At 37.7% G+C, this 13,740-nt stretch overlaps 1 protein-coding gene across 2 annotated transcripts; it reads left to right on the forward strand.

Annotated features, from left to right (window-relative positions):
• Positions 1-666: 666 nt before the first annotated feature.
• FNDC7 (fibronectin type III domain containing 7) lies at positions 667-13,270 on the forward strand. Of its 2 annotated transcripts, XM_029086551.1 has the most exons (13): positions 667-729; positions 1,185-1,203; positions 2,305-2,562; positions 4,720-4,974; positions 5,682-5,942; positions 6,433-6,690; positions 8,133-8,387; positions 9,115-9,372; positions 9,798-10,052; positions 10,989-11,243; positions 11,807-12,067; positions 12,663-12,692; positions 13,230-13,270. In XM_029086551.1, exons 1-13 carry the CDS (start codon positions 667-669, stop codon positions 13,268-13,270), a joined length of 2,469 nt encoding a protein of 822 aa, XP_028942384.1. The 2 variants fall into 2 exon arrangements, with proteins under 2 accessions (XP_028942384.1, XP_028942385.1); XM_029086552.1 differs by lacking the exon at positions 2,305-2,562.
• Positions 13,271-13,740: the final 470 nt, after the last annotated feature.

A 13,740-nucleotide genomic window follows, 5' to 3' on the forward strand; every position in this document is an offset into this window, starting at 1 on the left:
CCCCTCGGGGTGTAAAGCTTCCCCCGCCGCCGTGGCTCCCTCATAAAAACGGTCCCGGGTTCCCTGTGACGTTCGCGTAAGCCACCGAAAAAACCCACTATCGGTTATGGAAAGGTGCTGTTTCTTGACACCTAAAATCGCCTGGTAGACGTTACAGTTTGAAGAGATAGAGGCGTGTTGCCAACGAGGAACCAGCAGCTGGTAGGAATATGAAGAAATGAGAGCGAAATTTCTCTTCCCACAGCGTGAAGCAGCCGGTGTGGCCGGCGTTCCTGCCAGAGGGGCGTGCGGCCAGGGCGTCCTTCCTGACAGGCAGAAAGATCCTTGTCAGTGGACAGAAATGGGGAGAGATAGTAAGCTGAATAGGACATTTCGAATTTACATTGGGCTTGATTATTTTATGAATCTTGTATGAACAACACAGACACTGCACGCTGTAATAGAGGCGAAAACCCACCCCCCGCTTGCCGAGGAGTGCGGTGCGGTGCCGTGCGCCCTCCCCGCGGTGTTGGCAGCCGCTGGCGGGGAGGAGGGGCTCGCCCGGGGCAGCCTCCTCGCCGCGGGGAGCGAACCTGCGGTGACAGCACTGCTGCGAAATAGCGCTGGTCACTGCAGGGGTCGGCCCCAGCTCACCCCGTGTGAAGGCTGGAACAAAGTTCTGACCAGATGTGCTGTGCAGAGAGTAAATCATTAATATGTATTGGACTGCTCTTCAACTGCCTGGAGATGGTGAGTGCAACTCCTTTGCTTTAGAACTGTTTTCAAGAATGATATTGTACTCTTTGTAAAATAAAAGTTAGGGTAGAGACTATCTGACACCCGCTTCTATGTTCATATTTTGCTGCTATTACACTTTTGCAGTGTTTACAAGTGACTGAAAAATAAAATAATACATTGGGACCCAAGGTCTTTCAAAGTCTATCAACAACTGAAAACTGGCTCAATAGGCAGATTCAGAGAGGAAAATTAAGAAGTAATCTGATCTGCATACCTGTACTAAATCTCATGGGCTGTATAAACTTTCCATGCTTAAAGAATCTGAGCAAATACATCATATCAGTAAAATGTGTTTTAAAAATGTAGTATTTTAAGTAGTTGTTGTTACTAACATTATTCGGTTTTTAATTTTACAAAATAAAATATTTCATTTTGTATTTCTAATTTTTTTACATCTTCCTTTTCAGATCTTTTCAGCTAACACAGGTAAATCTTGAAAATACTATTTTGTCGTTGCCTGCTTATCTTTGAATGGGTCTGAAGAGAAAACACAGGTGTGATTTCTAATAAAACATTCTGTAAGTTCTAGCGGCTTTATAAACAAAAATTGTTTTCAAGTTTGATTCAGCTTTAAAAAAATCTATTTGGATATCTTTATCAATTTTAAACTTCATTTTCTGTCAGACACTCACACAAAGATTCTGACAGACCACTTATGACCTGACCCTAGCATGAGCCAGGGAGAACACTCAGCTGGACAAAATGTGCTGTTCGTTACCTACACAACTGTGCTATAAATAGGGTTCAAACTATCCCATGTTTGCACCCAGTTATTTGTTGTATCTTTTAATTAAAAAAACAAAACCAAAGACACTCCCCCAAAAAAACCTGCAAAACTGCACCAGAAGCAGCATGATCTCCTAAGCACAAATATTTCCAGTGTTTTACAACACTTTATACCTTCTTCAGTCTCATATTTTGTGCCTACAGCTCCTATTTCCTTAAATGTGAGTACTGACTAGTTTAAAATATGAGGAATGCAAGACTACAAGAAGTGCTCTCATAATTCATTCATTCTCTGGTGATAATACATGTTCCTATAGTATGGATAGTATATGGTTCCATATACCACATTGTCAAGAGTCTTAAATGTTTAATTGGTGCAGCCGTATTGTTGCAGTATCTGGACACTTACTGTAGCATATTCTTTTCTTGATTTGCAAAACAAGCATTTGATCTTATTCATGTGTGGAATACAGTTGACATTGGTTGTATAATCACATGTGGATTATTATACCCAGTATTTTTAAAAATAATTAGACTAGAGCATATGGGAGTTTTAAGAAAAATAGCTATAATCACAACATGATATTATGAGAGCAAGCAGCAGTTATTACAGTAATTAATGGATTACAAGGGAAATGAACAAGGGAAATAGGACTCCAGATTCAGTGGAATGCTTATCTTCTGAAAATGAGGTCACGTGGATGCTTGATAAAACACTGAACAATCTTCTTGTCAAGACTTGACTAAATTCAGGAATGACTGAAATGGTTTTTCTAGAATTTTTTTTTTTTTTTTTTTTAGGTTTCTCTGTGTCTATATATGATGTGACATCAAGAAGCATTTATCTCAGATGGCCCAAGTTTTCAGGAGCCTCTTCATACAGAGTCACAGCTACAGCTGTGAATACTGTAGGCCATTCATTACTGGCTCATTTTAGTGATGTTACACTTAAAGGAACTCTAACTTCGTTAATTCCCAATACTATTTATGCTATACAAGCAGAAGCCATGGACAAGAACGGAGTTATTCTTGCAGAAACACAGATTATGCAGTCAACAGGTTAGTAAGAGAAACTTTGTGAAGTATAATTTCCATTGGCCTCTGTAGAATGGGATTTTATCCTTGATGTTTCATTCTACTGGTAAGGAGTAGCTGCAATTCCTGTTGAAGGCTTTTGCTGCTTTTCCTGCGGAGTTCGGTATTAGCATGATTAGCTCCTTTTCCCATATGTTTTCCTGACCTGCCATGCACAGCTTGCTCAGACTGTGGCTTTCCAAATCCCCTACCTTTTCATTACAAATGGGGGCCTAAAGAAAGCTGGGGAAGGACTTTTCCTAAGGACAACTAATGACAAAACAAGGGGAAATGGGTTTAAGGTGAAAGAGGGGAGGTTTAGATTAGACATTAGGAAGAGGTTTTTCACTGTGAGGGTGGTCAGACACTGGAACAGGTTGCCCAAGGAAGTTGTGGATGCCCCCTCCCTGGAAGGGTTCAAGGCCAGGCTGGATGAGGCTTTGAGCAACCTGATCTAGTGGAAGGTGTCCCTGCTGATGGCAGGGGGGTTGGAACTGGATGAGCTTTAAGGTCCCTTCCAATCCAAACCATTCTATGATTCTATGAAATGCAGATGTGGAGCTCTATACGTTTTTCGGTACTGATGCTGATGAACGGTATTTATGTTTCATTCACAAGAGGACTTGTAGCGTATAAGTCATTGATGGATATTGAAGAACTGTCTACATAAACAGAAGTGCTTTTTTATTTAATCACTGAAATGTAACTCAAAAAATATTCTGTGGAAGTTCTGTTTTTAAAATAATTTAACTGAAAATTTTTAGAAATAGCCATTGTTTTTCCAGTAGAATTTGTTTCTTATAAAAGTAATTATTACAATAAGAATTAAAAATAAAAAAGCAGCAATGTTTATCCAAAAACCTCTATTGCTAGCTTAGCTATAGGAGAACAGATATTAGTGATTAATGTTCTGTAATTTATTTGTGATATAAATCATATGCTGTATATTTTCTACTTGACTGTTAGGCAAGCAACTCCCTTAGACTTGTGTAAGTATCTCCTGCACAGAAATTTTTGTGAATTGTTACTAAAGACAATATTGTAAAAGGAAAAAAAATCATAGTGCAACAGGTTGCTCAAAGATTATGAAAGACACAGCTGCCAATGTTCCATAGGCATGGTCATACAGAATGTATGTTACCATTTTTACAAATGGGGCAAAAGAGGGTGTCTAACTATAGCTGAATAAGGAAATGTTTGGGACTAAGAAAGCAGACATCATGCTCAGGAGTTGTGTAGCCGTGTATCATACTTGTTAGGATCTCTGAAATCCCAAATTAGCTGCCTTGCTATAAATAAGTTTGCCTCAAGGCAGGTACTTTTGTCCCAAATACTTTTTCATTCCTTTTCTTAATTTTAGGTGGGATACACCTCCATTTTATCTTTTTTCTCATCTAGTGAGTTTTTTTCAGCCTTGCAATATATAGACTTGCTTTACATATGCTGATTCTAGTCTGAAAATCCTGATTACTGAACATAAATTACTTACAATTAAGAAATATACCCTCTGTAGTTACTTTTGTGACTTCAGTACAGCAGAGCAGTACACAAGAGCTCTTTCTGAATGGCCTGCAGCACAGCATAATAGAAAAACATTTAATTGCAATATTTGATGTGTCATGTTATTGTATATCTAAATATATGTGCTCTGGCAGGGGGTTAGGTAAGGTGACTTCCCATGGTCCCTTCCAAACTAAATTATTGTACGTTGCTCAGACATAGAAATGCCCACGGTACAGCATCCTATTTCAGGCTGCTTTGTATAAGCAGACACTTCTTCTTTCTATATATTGCTTTGTATATTGCTTTCTATAAACATCCAGTGTAGTTAATTGGCTATAGAGCAAGACAAAAAAAGAGACCTCCCAGTGCATCCTAGGTTAAATAATGGTAATTTTCAATAGTGATTTCAAGGGTACTAGGGTATTTTTATTGAAAGATGAAAGTTGGTCTAGAATATCTCAATACTCTATGTATTTTGTTAATGTTCATTTAAACTTCATTTAATTTAAATTTAAAACCTTCAGAGAAAGTGTAGGCCATCTGTCCTACACTTTGTCTTTGTGAAATGTTTTCAGCACTTAGGGTTTCACAGGGCTGAGTTCTCTAACTTCAGTATGTCTATCATTATTTATGTTTTAGCTCCAGACATACCTGTTATTGACCAAGCTTATTCAAAACTTAGCAACAGTATCACAGTGGAATGGAGAGCTGTACCTGGGGCTACTAGTTACCTGCTGACTGCACAGGATGGAAATTCCTTCATTGAAACTGTAGTTACAAATTCTCCAGGCACAGTGATGGGACTGAAACCTGCCACCTTGTACAGAATCACTATCAGATCTGTAAATTCGGGAGGAAAAAGCCAGCCTTCACCTTTCAGAAAAGCAAAAACAGGTGGACTTTCAAATGCCTATTCTTATTCCAAATTCTGTAATGTTGTTATAATATAAAGCATTCATGCAAGCATCTTTATGTTTTGTTTTGGTTTTTTGATTTGAACAGAAAACAAACAGTATAGCCCAGGCATGCACCAAACTGAATTATTATAATCTTGTATTTAAAATTGTATTGATCACATTCTCCTTTCAGTTTTTGAGGACTAGAATTTGTCCATCTGACTTAATGACCAGGACAAGAATGAATTAATGGTTTACTTTATGATAGTACTATAAGTTAAATGTTTAATAGGAAGTTTTACTCAAATTTGTATGAACATATGTATTTTATTTTAACAAAATCAAATTTTATTTTAACAAAAGACATAACTTGAGGGAATGGAAGAATTATGAAACAACTAAAAGTATAAAATAATAAGACAATGTAAAACTTAGAGGACAGGAAATGCAATATCTTGATGATTTTCATTCTTCTACACACTCAACCTTTCATACTTTGTTACATTCATTTTACAATGGATGCACCAAATCAGTTTCCATATTTATTCTGTCAGTCTTGCATTAATTTATTTTTCTGGTTTTGTTGTCGCTCAGTTTGTCTTGAAGAGTTTGGTGATTGTTGTTTCTATGTATTCATTTCAAATTTGGCCCTTTCAAACAGTATTACTGAAAACCAAAAGCTTAATTGGTTTTCTTTCTCAACAGTCCTGGCTGCTCCAGTTCTGTCTGTTAGTTCTCCGAGTTGTAACTCCATTGCAGTGAGCTGGAAAGCTGTGTATATGGCAGCTGGATTCTCTGTGTCCCTCATGAGATCAGATGGTTTGGGCAGAATGCTGAAGGAGAACACCACCAATACCTCCTTGATATTTACAGATCTAGACCCAGGAACTCTCTATACTATCAAGGCATATGCCTGGAATGTGAATGGGATACCTGGAGATGATTTCACATATAACCAAAGAACAAGTAAGAATTTTCTTTCTGAAACCAAATAAGCATTAAAAAAAAGATATACCAGGGAGTATTTATGTGTATGTGTGATTGTGCTATGTTTTTCAAAGATTCATTGGGTAGATTTTCAGATCTTATAATTTTTACCCCCATCTCAAAGTTCATGAAAGCTCAGATGACATGCCTGTGTTTAATGAATATTACTGAGGCAAAAATGCCATTAACTACCGCTAAAGCGGTACCTAGGACAGGCGTAGGTAAGGGTTACGCAAGCTTAGACTGAGGATTTTTCTAACTGTAAGAAGCAAATAAGGCAAGGAGTTTCAACAGAAGGCTTTGTGATGGTGTACAACTAGAATTATTTCTTTAAAAAATTGTCACTAATACAAATGAGGGTGAGGTCTGCACGACAAAAATTGTATTTAGTTTGCAAGTTATGAAAAAGATGGTGTCTGTAGGCCGTATGCTAAGTTGTATTTATGTGCTCCAAACTGACAAACCATAGGTCCCAAGGCACCAGCGGATGTTCAAGTAGCTTTTAATAGCGGTGCTTCAAGAGCTATTATTTCTTGGATGCCGACAGAAGGAGCTCTGACTTACAGTGTGACAGCCTCCAGTGGACTCCTGAAACTGAAGTGTAACACATCTTCTGCCTCCTGCATGATGCCATCACTCCAGTGTGGCTCTGAATATCATGTTTCTGTCACAGCATACAACGACGCTGGATCCAGTAAACCTACTGATGCAGTAAGCTTAAAAACTAGTATGTGTCATTGATCCTTATACAGCTTATGGCATCTTAACTTTTTTTTTTTTAATTTCAAATGTGAGTTAATCCATTGCAATTCACAAGTAGTTCTCAATTATTTCTGCTTCTGAACTTTGTGCAGGAACTGTGCCATATACCTTTCTCTTTTGGGGATAATAGCCTAAGCCTTTTTCATATCTCTGTGAGAAAAATTTGCAGTGGTGTATATTTTGCTGGCTGAACCAGTAAGCTTGCATTTTCCTCTTACCAGAAGTACGTGTTCTGAAGTCAATTTTATGAGTATAAAACTAATGTAAGGACTAACAGATCTTTCCTACTGTGTCAGGTCTGTCACAAATAGACTGAGAGAAATCTCTGAGGAAATAGCATTAAGGACTGGCTGTAGCCTGAGTGAGAACTGTTCTAGGTTAAATCTAGTTGTTACTTAGAAAGGAGCTCAACAAATAACCACATTCAGCTAATGTAGCACCACTAGACTAAATTAAGATACAGTCACAGACCATTCAGAGGTAGCAGCCTTGTTGGGACAAAAGGTTGTTCGTTTCAGCTACTTAGCACCACTGCCATGACAGAGACTATTGCTTCCTGACCTGTTAGATGAACTGCCCATGTAAGCAAAACCTAAACCATTTCTGTTATGATGTGCTACCTTAAAGACACAACATTACTTAATTATTTGATGTAACCTGCCTCATTTTGACTTCTCATTGATATGAGTTAGAGATCATCCATGTTGGCAACTCAGAGGTGGATCTAAAGGGATGAGAGAGCCTTAAGCAAGAGACAGCCTTTAAGCTGGGGACTGTAATCTTCTCAGCCAACATTGCTTCAGCTAGATCATATATTTTCATTCTAATAGCATCAAGCTAAACTTTTTGAACTAGAAAAAAAGTAAATGTTACTAAGCAAAAGCCATGGAGTTTTCAGTTTAATGTGACATTCTGAGATGCCACCAGAAAGGAAATGTGAACAAAGGACAGCTCTGTTCAGACACAGCCAGTGAGTTTCATACCAATCTATAAAGGGTTTTCACATAAAGGCCTTCGGATGCCAACTTCTATTCAAGCTAGTATTCCAATTGTCACCCAAAACTACTCTTTGCGAGCACAAACTGTGCCAGTTCATTTTGAAATACTGCCTGGTGCCACTTTTTGTTCACAGGGGCTCCTTAAGCAGATCTCTTTTCTGTAAAACATGAAGGTAGCATCCATTTTGTTCTGTAAAAATCATACTCACTTTTCATCTAAATATAACTAGCATCCTCTGTAAAGGCAGATAAGTTACTATTTTCTTGAACAATACAAAACAAATGTTCAAGCTGAGTAGAATTCTGTTTATTCCTGATTTTCCTTTATTCCCCAAAAGTATAACTTCAATAAAAATATTCTGGTTACATTTTTTAATTATTTCTATTTTAAAACATTGGTTTTTTTCAGTTCCTTGTGCACCAGTAAATATATCAATTGAAGAGGATGAACCTGGCCACTTGTTGGTATCATGGTCTAGCGTCAGTTTTGGTCGTTATTACGTGGTTTTTGTGAAGAGTGATGATGGCTTGGAAGTGCACTGCAACACATCACATACTCAATGTCATTTCCAGTCAGATTGTGGCTTCACTTATTTCATCAGTGTCTTTGCATATAACAAGGCAGGGCAGAGTCCTTTAGGTGACGTATTCAATTACACTACTGGTAAGTAGCAATGTATTCTTGCAAATCTCTTCTGGATCCTTTCACTGTACTTATGATAGAGCTGATTGTACATTTTTATGGGAAGATAATGACTTAAACTTCTATTTTTATTCAATTTTTGGGCAAACCACACGAAAGTTGACAGCAAAAAAACCACTTAACATTGAGTTGAATTTAACTTGCGTAGTCAAATGCAACAACATGCTTACAAACTTGAAAATAGTTTAACGATTCATAAGCATCAGGCAAGGACATGTGAATAACACAGTCCTGGCATAACATTTGAATTCTAGTCCTACGGTTTTTTGGTAGGGTTTTTTTTTTTTTTTTACTGTTGCCTTCAGGAGGGTGTACCAAAGTCTTCAACTTCCTCATAGAGAGTTTTAATATATGGAAAATTAAAAAATGATGAGTTCAGTGGGAAAATTGTGAAGAACATTGGTAGAGTTATTTAACCTCCACGTGCTTTGAAATTTTAAATCAAAGCTATACATAATTCCTGTGTCTTACCCATATATTCAAATGCCTTCTATTGCTTGGGAAGGAAGGGTAATGAATTAATTCAAGAAGTAAGTCTGGGATTAATGAGACTGTTTGCCCAGTATCAGTCACCTTTGGAGATTTAAGACATGAAACACATAGATAGATAAAGGAAATGAAGCTCTGTGGTTTCCTGCTGGTTTCCAGTTCACATTCAGATTTCCCTCTCTGCCTTGCCTGTTTCCAGCACCTTGTTGTCCCAGCGACTTCAGGGCCATGCTGGTGTCCAGCGACACCGTGCAGGTCACCTGGGCTCCTGTCCGAGGGGCCGAAATGTACGAAACCAGAGCGGTGGGCTGGAGCGGCGTGGTGCTCTGCAACGACACCGCCACGGCCTGCACCCTCTCTGCCCTGCAGTGCAACACCCCGTATCATATCACGGTGTATTCCTTCAGCGAGGCCAGGGGCAGCAACATGTCGTGTGCATCTAAGTACGTGACAACAGGTATTATGAGCATTCTTACTTTCCTTTAGCAGAAGAAATAATTAGACACTACAGTGATTCATGGATGAAAAGCATTACTGGAGCGCTAAGTTACTGCAACTGATAAAAAGTTAAAAAAATAAAATACTGGAAATATTTAAAAATATTCTGTAAGCAAGGACCTAAAACCAGATTTGGACTGTAAACTGCTGCTAGATCCAAATTTTTGAAAATCAGATTTACACTTAATCTCTGGTATTGTATGCAAAATCCTTATGTTGTCCATTCTGTCACAAGTTCTGAATTCTCACCAGGAGTAAACATTTAAGGATCATATATGTTTCCAAAGTAGTTTGTCGGTTCTAACTGGAATATAATTTTCATGTGTCATTTACATACTGTGCATAAACAATATGTTTAAATACTGTTAATATTAAATATTTCAGCTCCCTGCAGTCCTGAAATTACCAATATCTCAAAGGAGGCTCTTTCTGTAATCAGTGTGCACTGGCAATCTAACAATGAAGAAGCTACATACGTTGTTACTGCTAGGGGAGGGGCTGGACTTTGGCACTGCACAAGCTCTGGAAATTCCTGTACCCTAATGAATCTTCCCTGTGGATCTGCTTTCTCTGTCAGTGCTGTAGCAAGATCACCAGCAGGACAGAGCTTACCAAGCTACAGTGTGCCTTTAGAGACAGGTATGTGGCAATTGTATATAGTGGAAAATATTTAGCAGCATAATATTGAAATAGTTCTATGTCTCTTTATATGTTTTTGGCTTTTTTATTACAATGCATGCAAATTATACTATCTATTGCAGGATGCTGGGTGTCCTCTGTTTAAACACGTGTGTATCTTCGTGTGTGTGAGAAGGAAGGATCACTTGGCACTTGCCTCATACTGAGAAGCCTTAGTGCAACCAATGATCATCTGGCATAGCTAATTAAAATCTATTAACATAATCCACTGATGTAATGCATAGCTTCCTTGTCAGCGTTTTGACTTTTATTTTGACTATAATATCACCAGGAGAGGCAATGGGGTGACGTCCATGTCAACAAATGAATGGTGTGAAGAACAGATTAGAGCACATCCTACCTAGCATTCCTGCTATGAATTTGCTAGCAGGTTTTTGTCCTGTACCACTTACCCAGACAATCCCCAGGCACAGTTCAGAGATTAACATACTCCAGGATCTATGTTTAACAGGCAGTTTGGCTGCTGTCATTTCACGTTGTAGAGGAAAAGACTTTAAACAGAGACAGAGCTGAACTGAGCTGTATGACTGGAGGGGTAGAGCTGGACTCTGCTTAATTAAACTACAGCTGTACCTTGATATTCTGATGACACATTTTAGTAATTTTTAGTATCTTGGTGAACAATCATCTTATAATAATTCCATGGTTATAACTCACTGTTATATAAAAATTGATCTTATAGTGACATTCTGTTTATTGGAAGCTTGCCAGAAGAGTAAAATATTTTTTCAGCATGCTAATGTTTGCCTGAAAAGTATGCACATCTTCATTCCTTTGCTCTTCATCATATACGATTCTAGTTGCAACCCCCCAAAATACCTACCATTTTCCAAGTACCAAACAGAATTGACTTCTCTATTATTTGTTCTTTTTAAGCTCCTTGTTGCCCTAATAACCTGATACTAACTCAAGTGACACAATCTGTAACAAATATCAGCTGGTCTGTTGGGATGGGTGCACAGACATACGTAACAACACTGGAGTCTCCAAAAGGACAGGCAAAGTGTCACACTCTTCAAAACTACTGTCTCCTGGGATGCATCACATGTGGCACCAAATATACAGTGTCTCTGAAAGCAATCAGTGAAACGGGTTTGACATCCAGTTGCATATATCAAGGATATTCTTCTGGTATGTAAATTGTAAATGCAATTGGGAAGAAAAAGACTCAATATGCAAATGACTTTGTATGGTGTTCCTCTCATACAAATCATGCAGCTGAAATTCAATACATAGTTAATACACTTGTAGTTCCCTCTCTTAAATAAATGCACTTTGGATTATTTTCACATATCATTTAAACCTTGTTTTTATAACAGCCATTAGGTGAGGATAACATTGCTCCAGAACCAGTTTTTTCATTTAAATTATACTGTGGCATAATTAAATTTTAGAGACCACAAAAGGATTCTGTGAACTCTAGGGTAGCCCTGGTTCCTCTATAGTCAGGAGAGAACAATAATATTCCAACATGTGAAATGACAGCTCAATTCCAGCTCTATAATACGAGTTTTCTTCCCTAGGTCAGGTCAAGAATTATTTTTGCTTTCTGTGAAATAATTTCTCATTGAAATGCTGGTATCTAGTGTGATAGTAATAATATCATCTGATTCTATGTTTAAAATGTGCTCTAGGAATTTATAGTGTATTGTGGGTTCACAAAATTTGCTTAATAATGTTTCTTATTTTATTAGGTGCTTGCTGCCCTTCTGGGGTGAAGCTGTATAGACTCAGCAATAATGGTATCAGGGTGTACTGGCGAGCTTCTGATGAAATGATGAACTACAATACTGATTTACATGGCTCAAAAGGCAATTTCACCTGTACCCCTAGCTCAGGTCTGAGTCACTGCGATATCACCGACATACCTTGCGGGGATGTCTACACAGTGGTGGTATCTCCAGTTACTGATAAGGGGCCGAAGCTTACATTTTGTCCCAAAAAAATATATTCAGGTAAAATTTAAATTTCTTTGAACAATTTATTTTTGTCCATGCATGCTAGATGGTTAAAATGGAATCTGAAGTTATGCAAATAAAGGTGACATGGAATAGAACTTTTCTATTCTAATGTTGACTCCAGAGTAAACTTCATGGGTGCCATCTTGCAACAGCTGGGACAAGAACTTCAAAGGAGCATTTTAGGACTGGGCATACTTACCTACACAGGTGCCTTTTAACTGGATCACCCATAACCTGATGAATACAGGGAAGTTAATTCTCAGTTGGGAGGTTAGTAGTGGTTAGAATACAGAAGCAAATAAATGAGTATTTTTAATTGTTTTGGTTTCTAATGTGTTTTATAGAATTATTGATTTTGAATAAAGAAACAAATCAAGAACTTCTATGAACCACTCCTAAACTTAATTTTAAGTAAAAATTGTTTAAAGGGGTAGTAATTTCCTTGGGATTCCTTTCCCAATCCATTATAAAACTACTGCAATCTGATGGGATTGCACAGTTGTACGGCATGGATTACGTTCTACAGACTGCTAATGTTTTACAGCTTACAACCACCCAACGTTTATACTGTTGTTTCATGTCATTTCAGTAACCTGTTCTGGAAGCTCTGTTGGAATGGGTAAGAGCACACAATACATTAATTCCAGATCCATTATGTTTGTAAAATGTGTCAGCATCACGTAACTCCAAATAGGATGCCAATAATATATATATATGTGACAGTCAAGGCTTGTGTTAGTGTTATGCAGGTTTGCCTCACTCCCCCATATTACAATGTATAATAAAAAAAATTAAATCTTACCTATATCGTGGCCTGTATACCATCATGCATTCACATGCACATCACAACATTTACTATTTATCTGATAGCACATAATAAAAGGCAAGCTTATCTTTTATAGCCTTGCCATATTCTATTACAAATTAAATTGGGTCACACTTCTTATTTTCATTAAAAAAAAAAAAAAAAAGAGTGTGGCTTACCTCAGCGTATTCTACCTTATTTCTTCTGGGGTTTCAACTTGATATTCTTGTGCTTTATTTGCCTCTGTAAACTGCTAGCAACAACTTCACAAGTAGCCACTGAAACAAACATTTCTCAAGATAGTTGCTTTTCCATAACTGAAATTCTCATAATTTCTGAATTCTGTTATAGTGATTTACAGAGGAAAGAGCAACGCAGAACAACATATCTAGATGAAAATTCTGGTTCAGATAAGGAGGTAAGTTATGAGTCATAATTCAGATTAGGATGTATAAATCAAACTTTTCCTGCTGCTTACATCCTTGGGATTGGAGGGATAAGCTTCACCAGTCCTGTATATCCTAAATATAACTGGTTTGTTAAAATCTATCATATTTACCTCAGAAACCTCATGTTGTCTACTCGTACTATCAATACTGATTTGTCCTCTCCTCCATTTGCAATAAAACCCTCTTTCACTTCATTAAGCCTTTTCTAATACTATCCTAGTTTCCCAGAAAAGCTTGCAAAATCCCAACAGATCAAGATACTGTTCAGCACTCATTTACTGTCTCTCTGTTAGGTAAAATTGCTCATTCTCCAACGAAAGTACTGGTGTTCTGGACTATTTACTGCCCTATCTCAAAAGCATGGCAAGAAGTCACTGCTTTTTTTCCCCACAAGGTTGCTCATCTCCTCTTTG

The sequence above is a fragment of the Antrostomus carolinensis genome, unplaced genomic scaffold, assembly GCF_000700745.2.
Source record: "Antrostomus carolinensis isolate BGI_N321 unplaced genomic scaffold, ASM70074v2 scaffold42128, whole genome shotgun sequence".
In the NCBI taxonomy this organism is placed as follows: Eukaryota; Metazoa; Chordata; class Aves; order Caprimulgiformes; family Caprimulgidae; genus Antrostomus; species Antrostomus carolinensis.

Bases quoted from the DNA above. Each gene is read 5' to 3' on its own strand.
- FNDC7 (XM_029086551.1), top strand. From the start codon at position 667: ATGTGCTGTGCAGAGAGTAAATCATTAATATGTATTGGACTGCTCTTC. The intron at 5,943-6,432 runs GTAAGAATTTTC...GACAAACCATAG, and splicing joins CACATATAACCAAAGAACAA to GTCCCAAGGCACCAGCGGAT. The intron at 12,693-13,229 runs GTAAGAGCACAC...ATTCTGTTATAG, and splicing joins TGGAAGCTCTGTTGGAATGG to TGATTTACAGAGGAAAGAGC.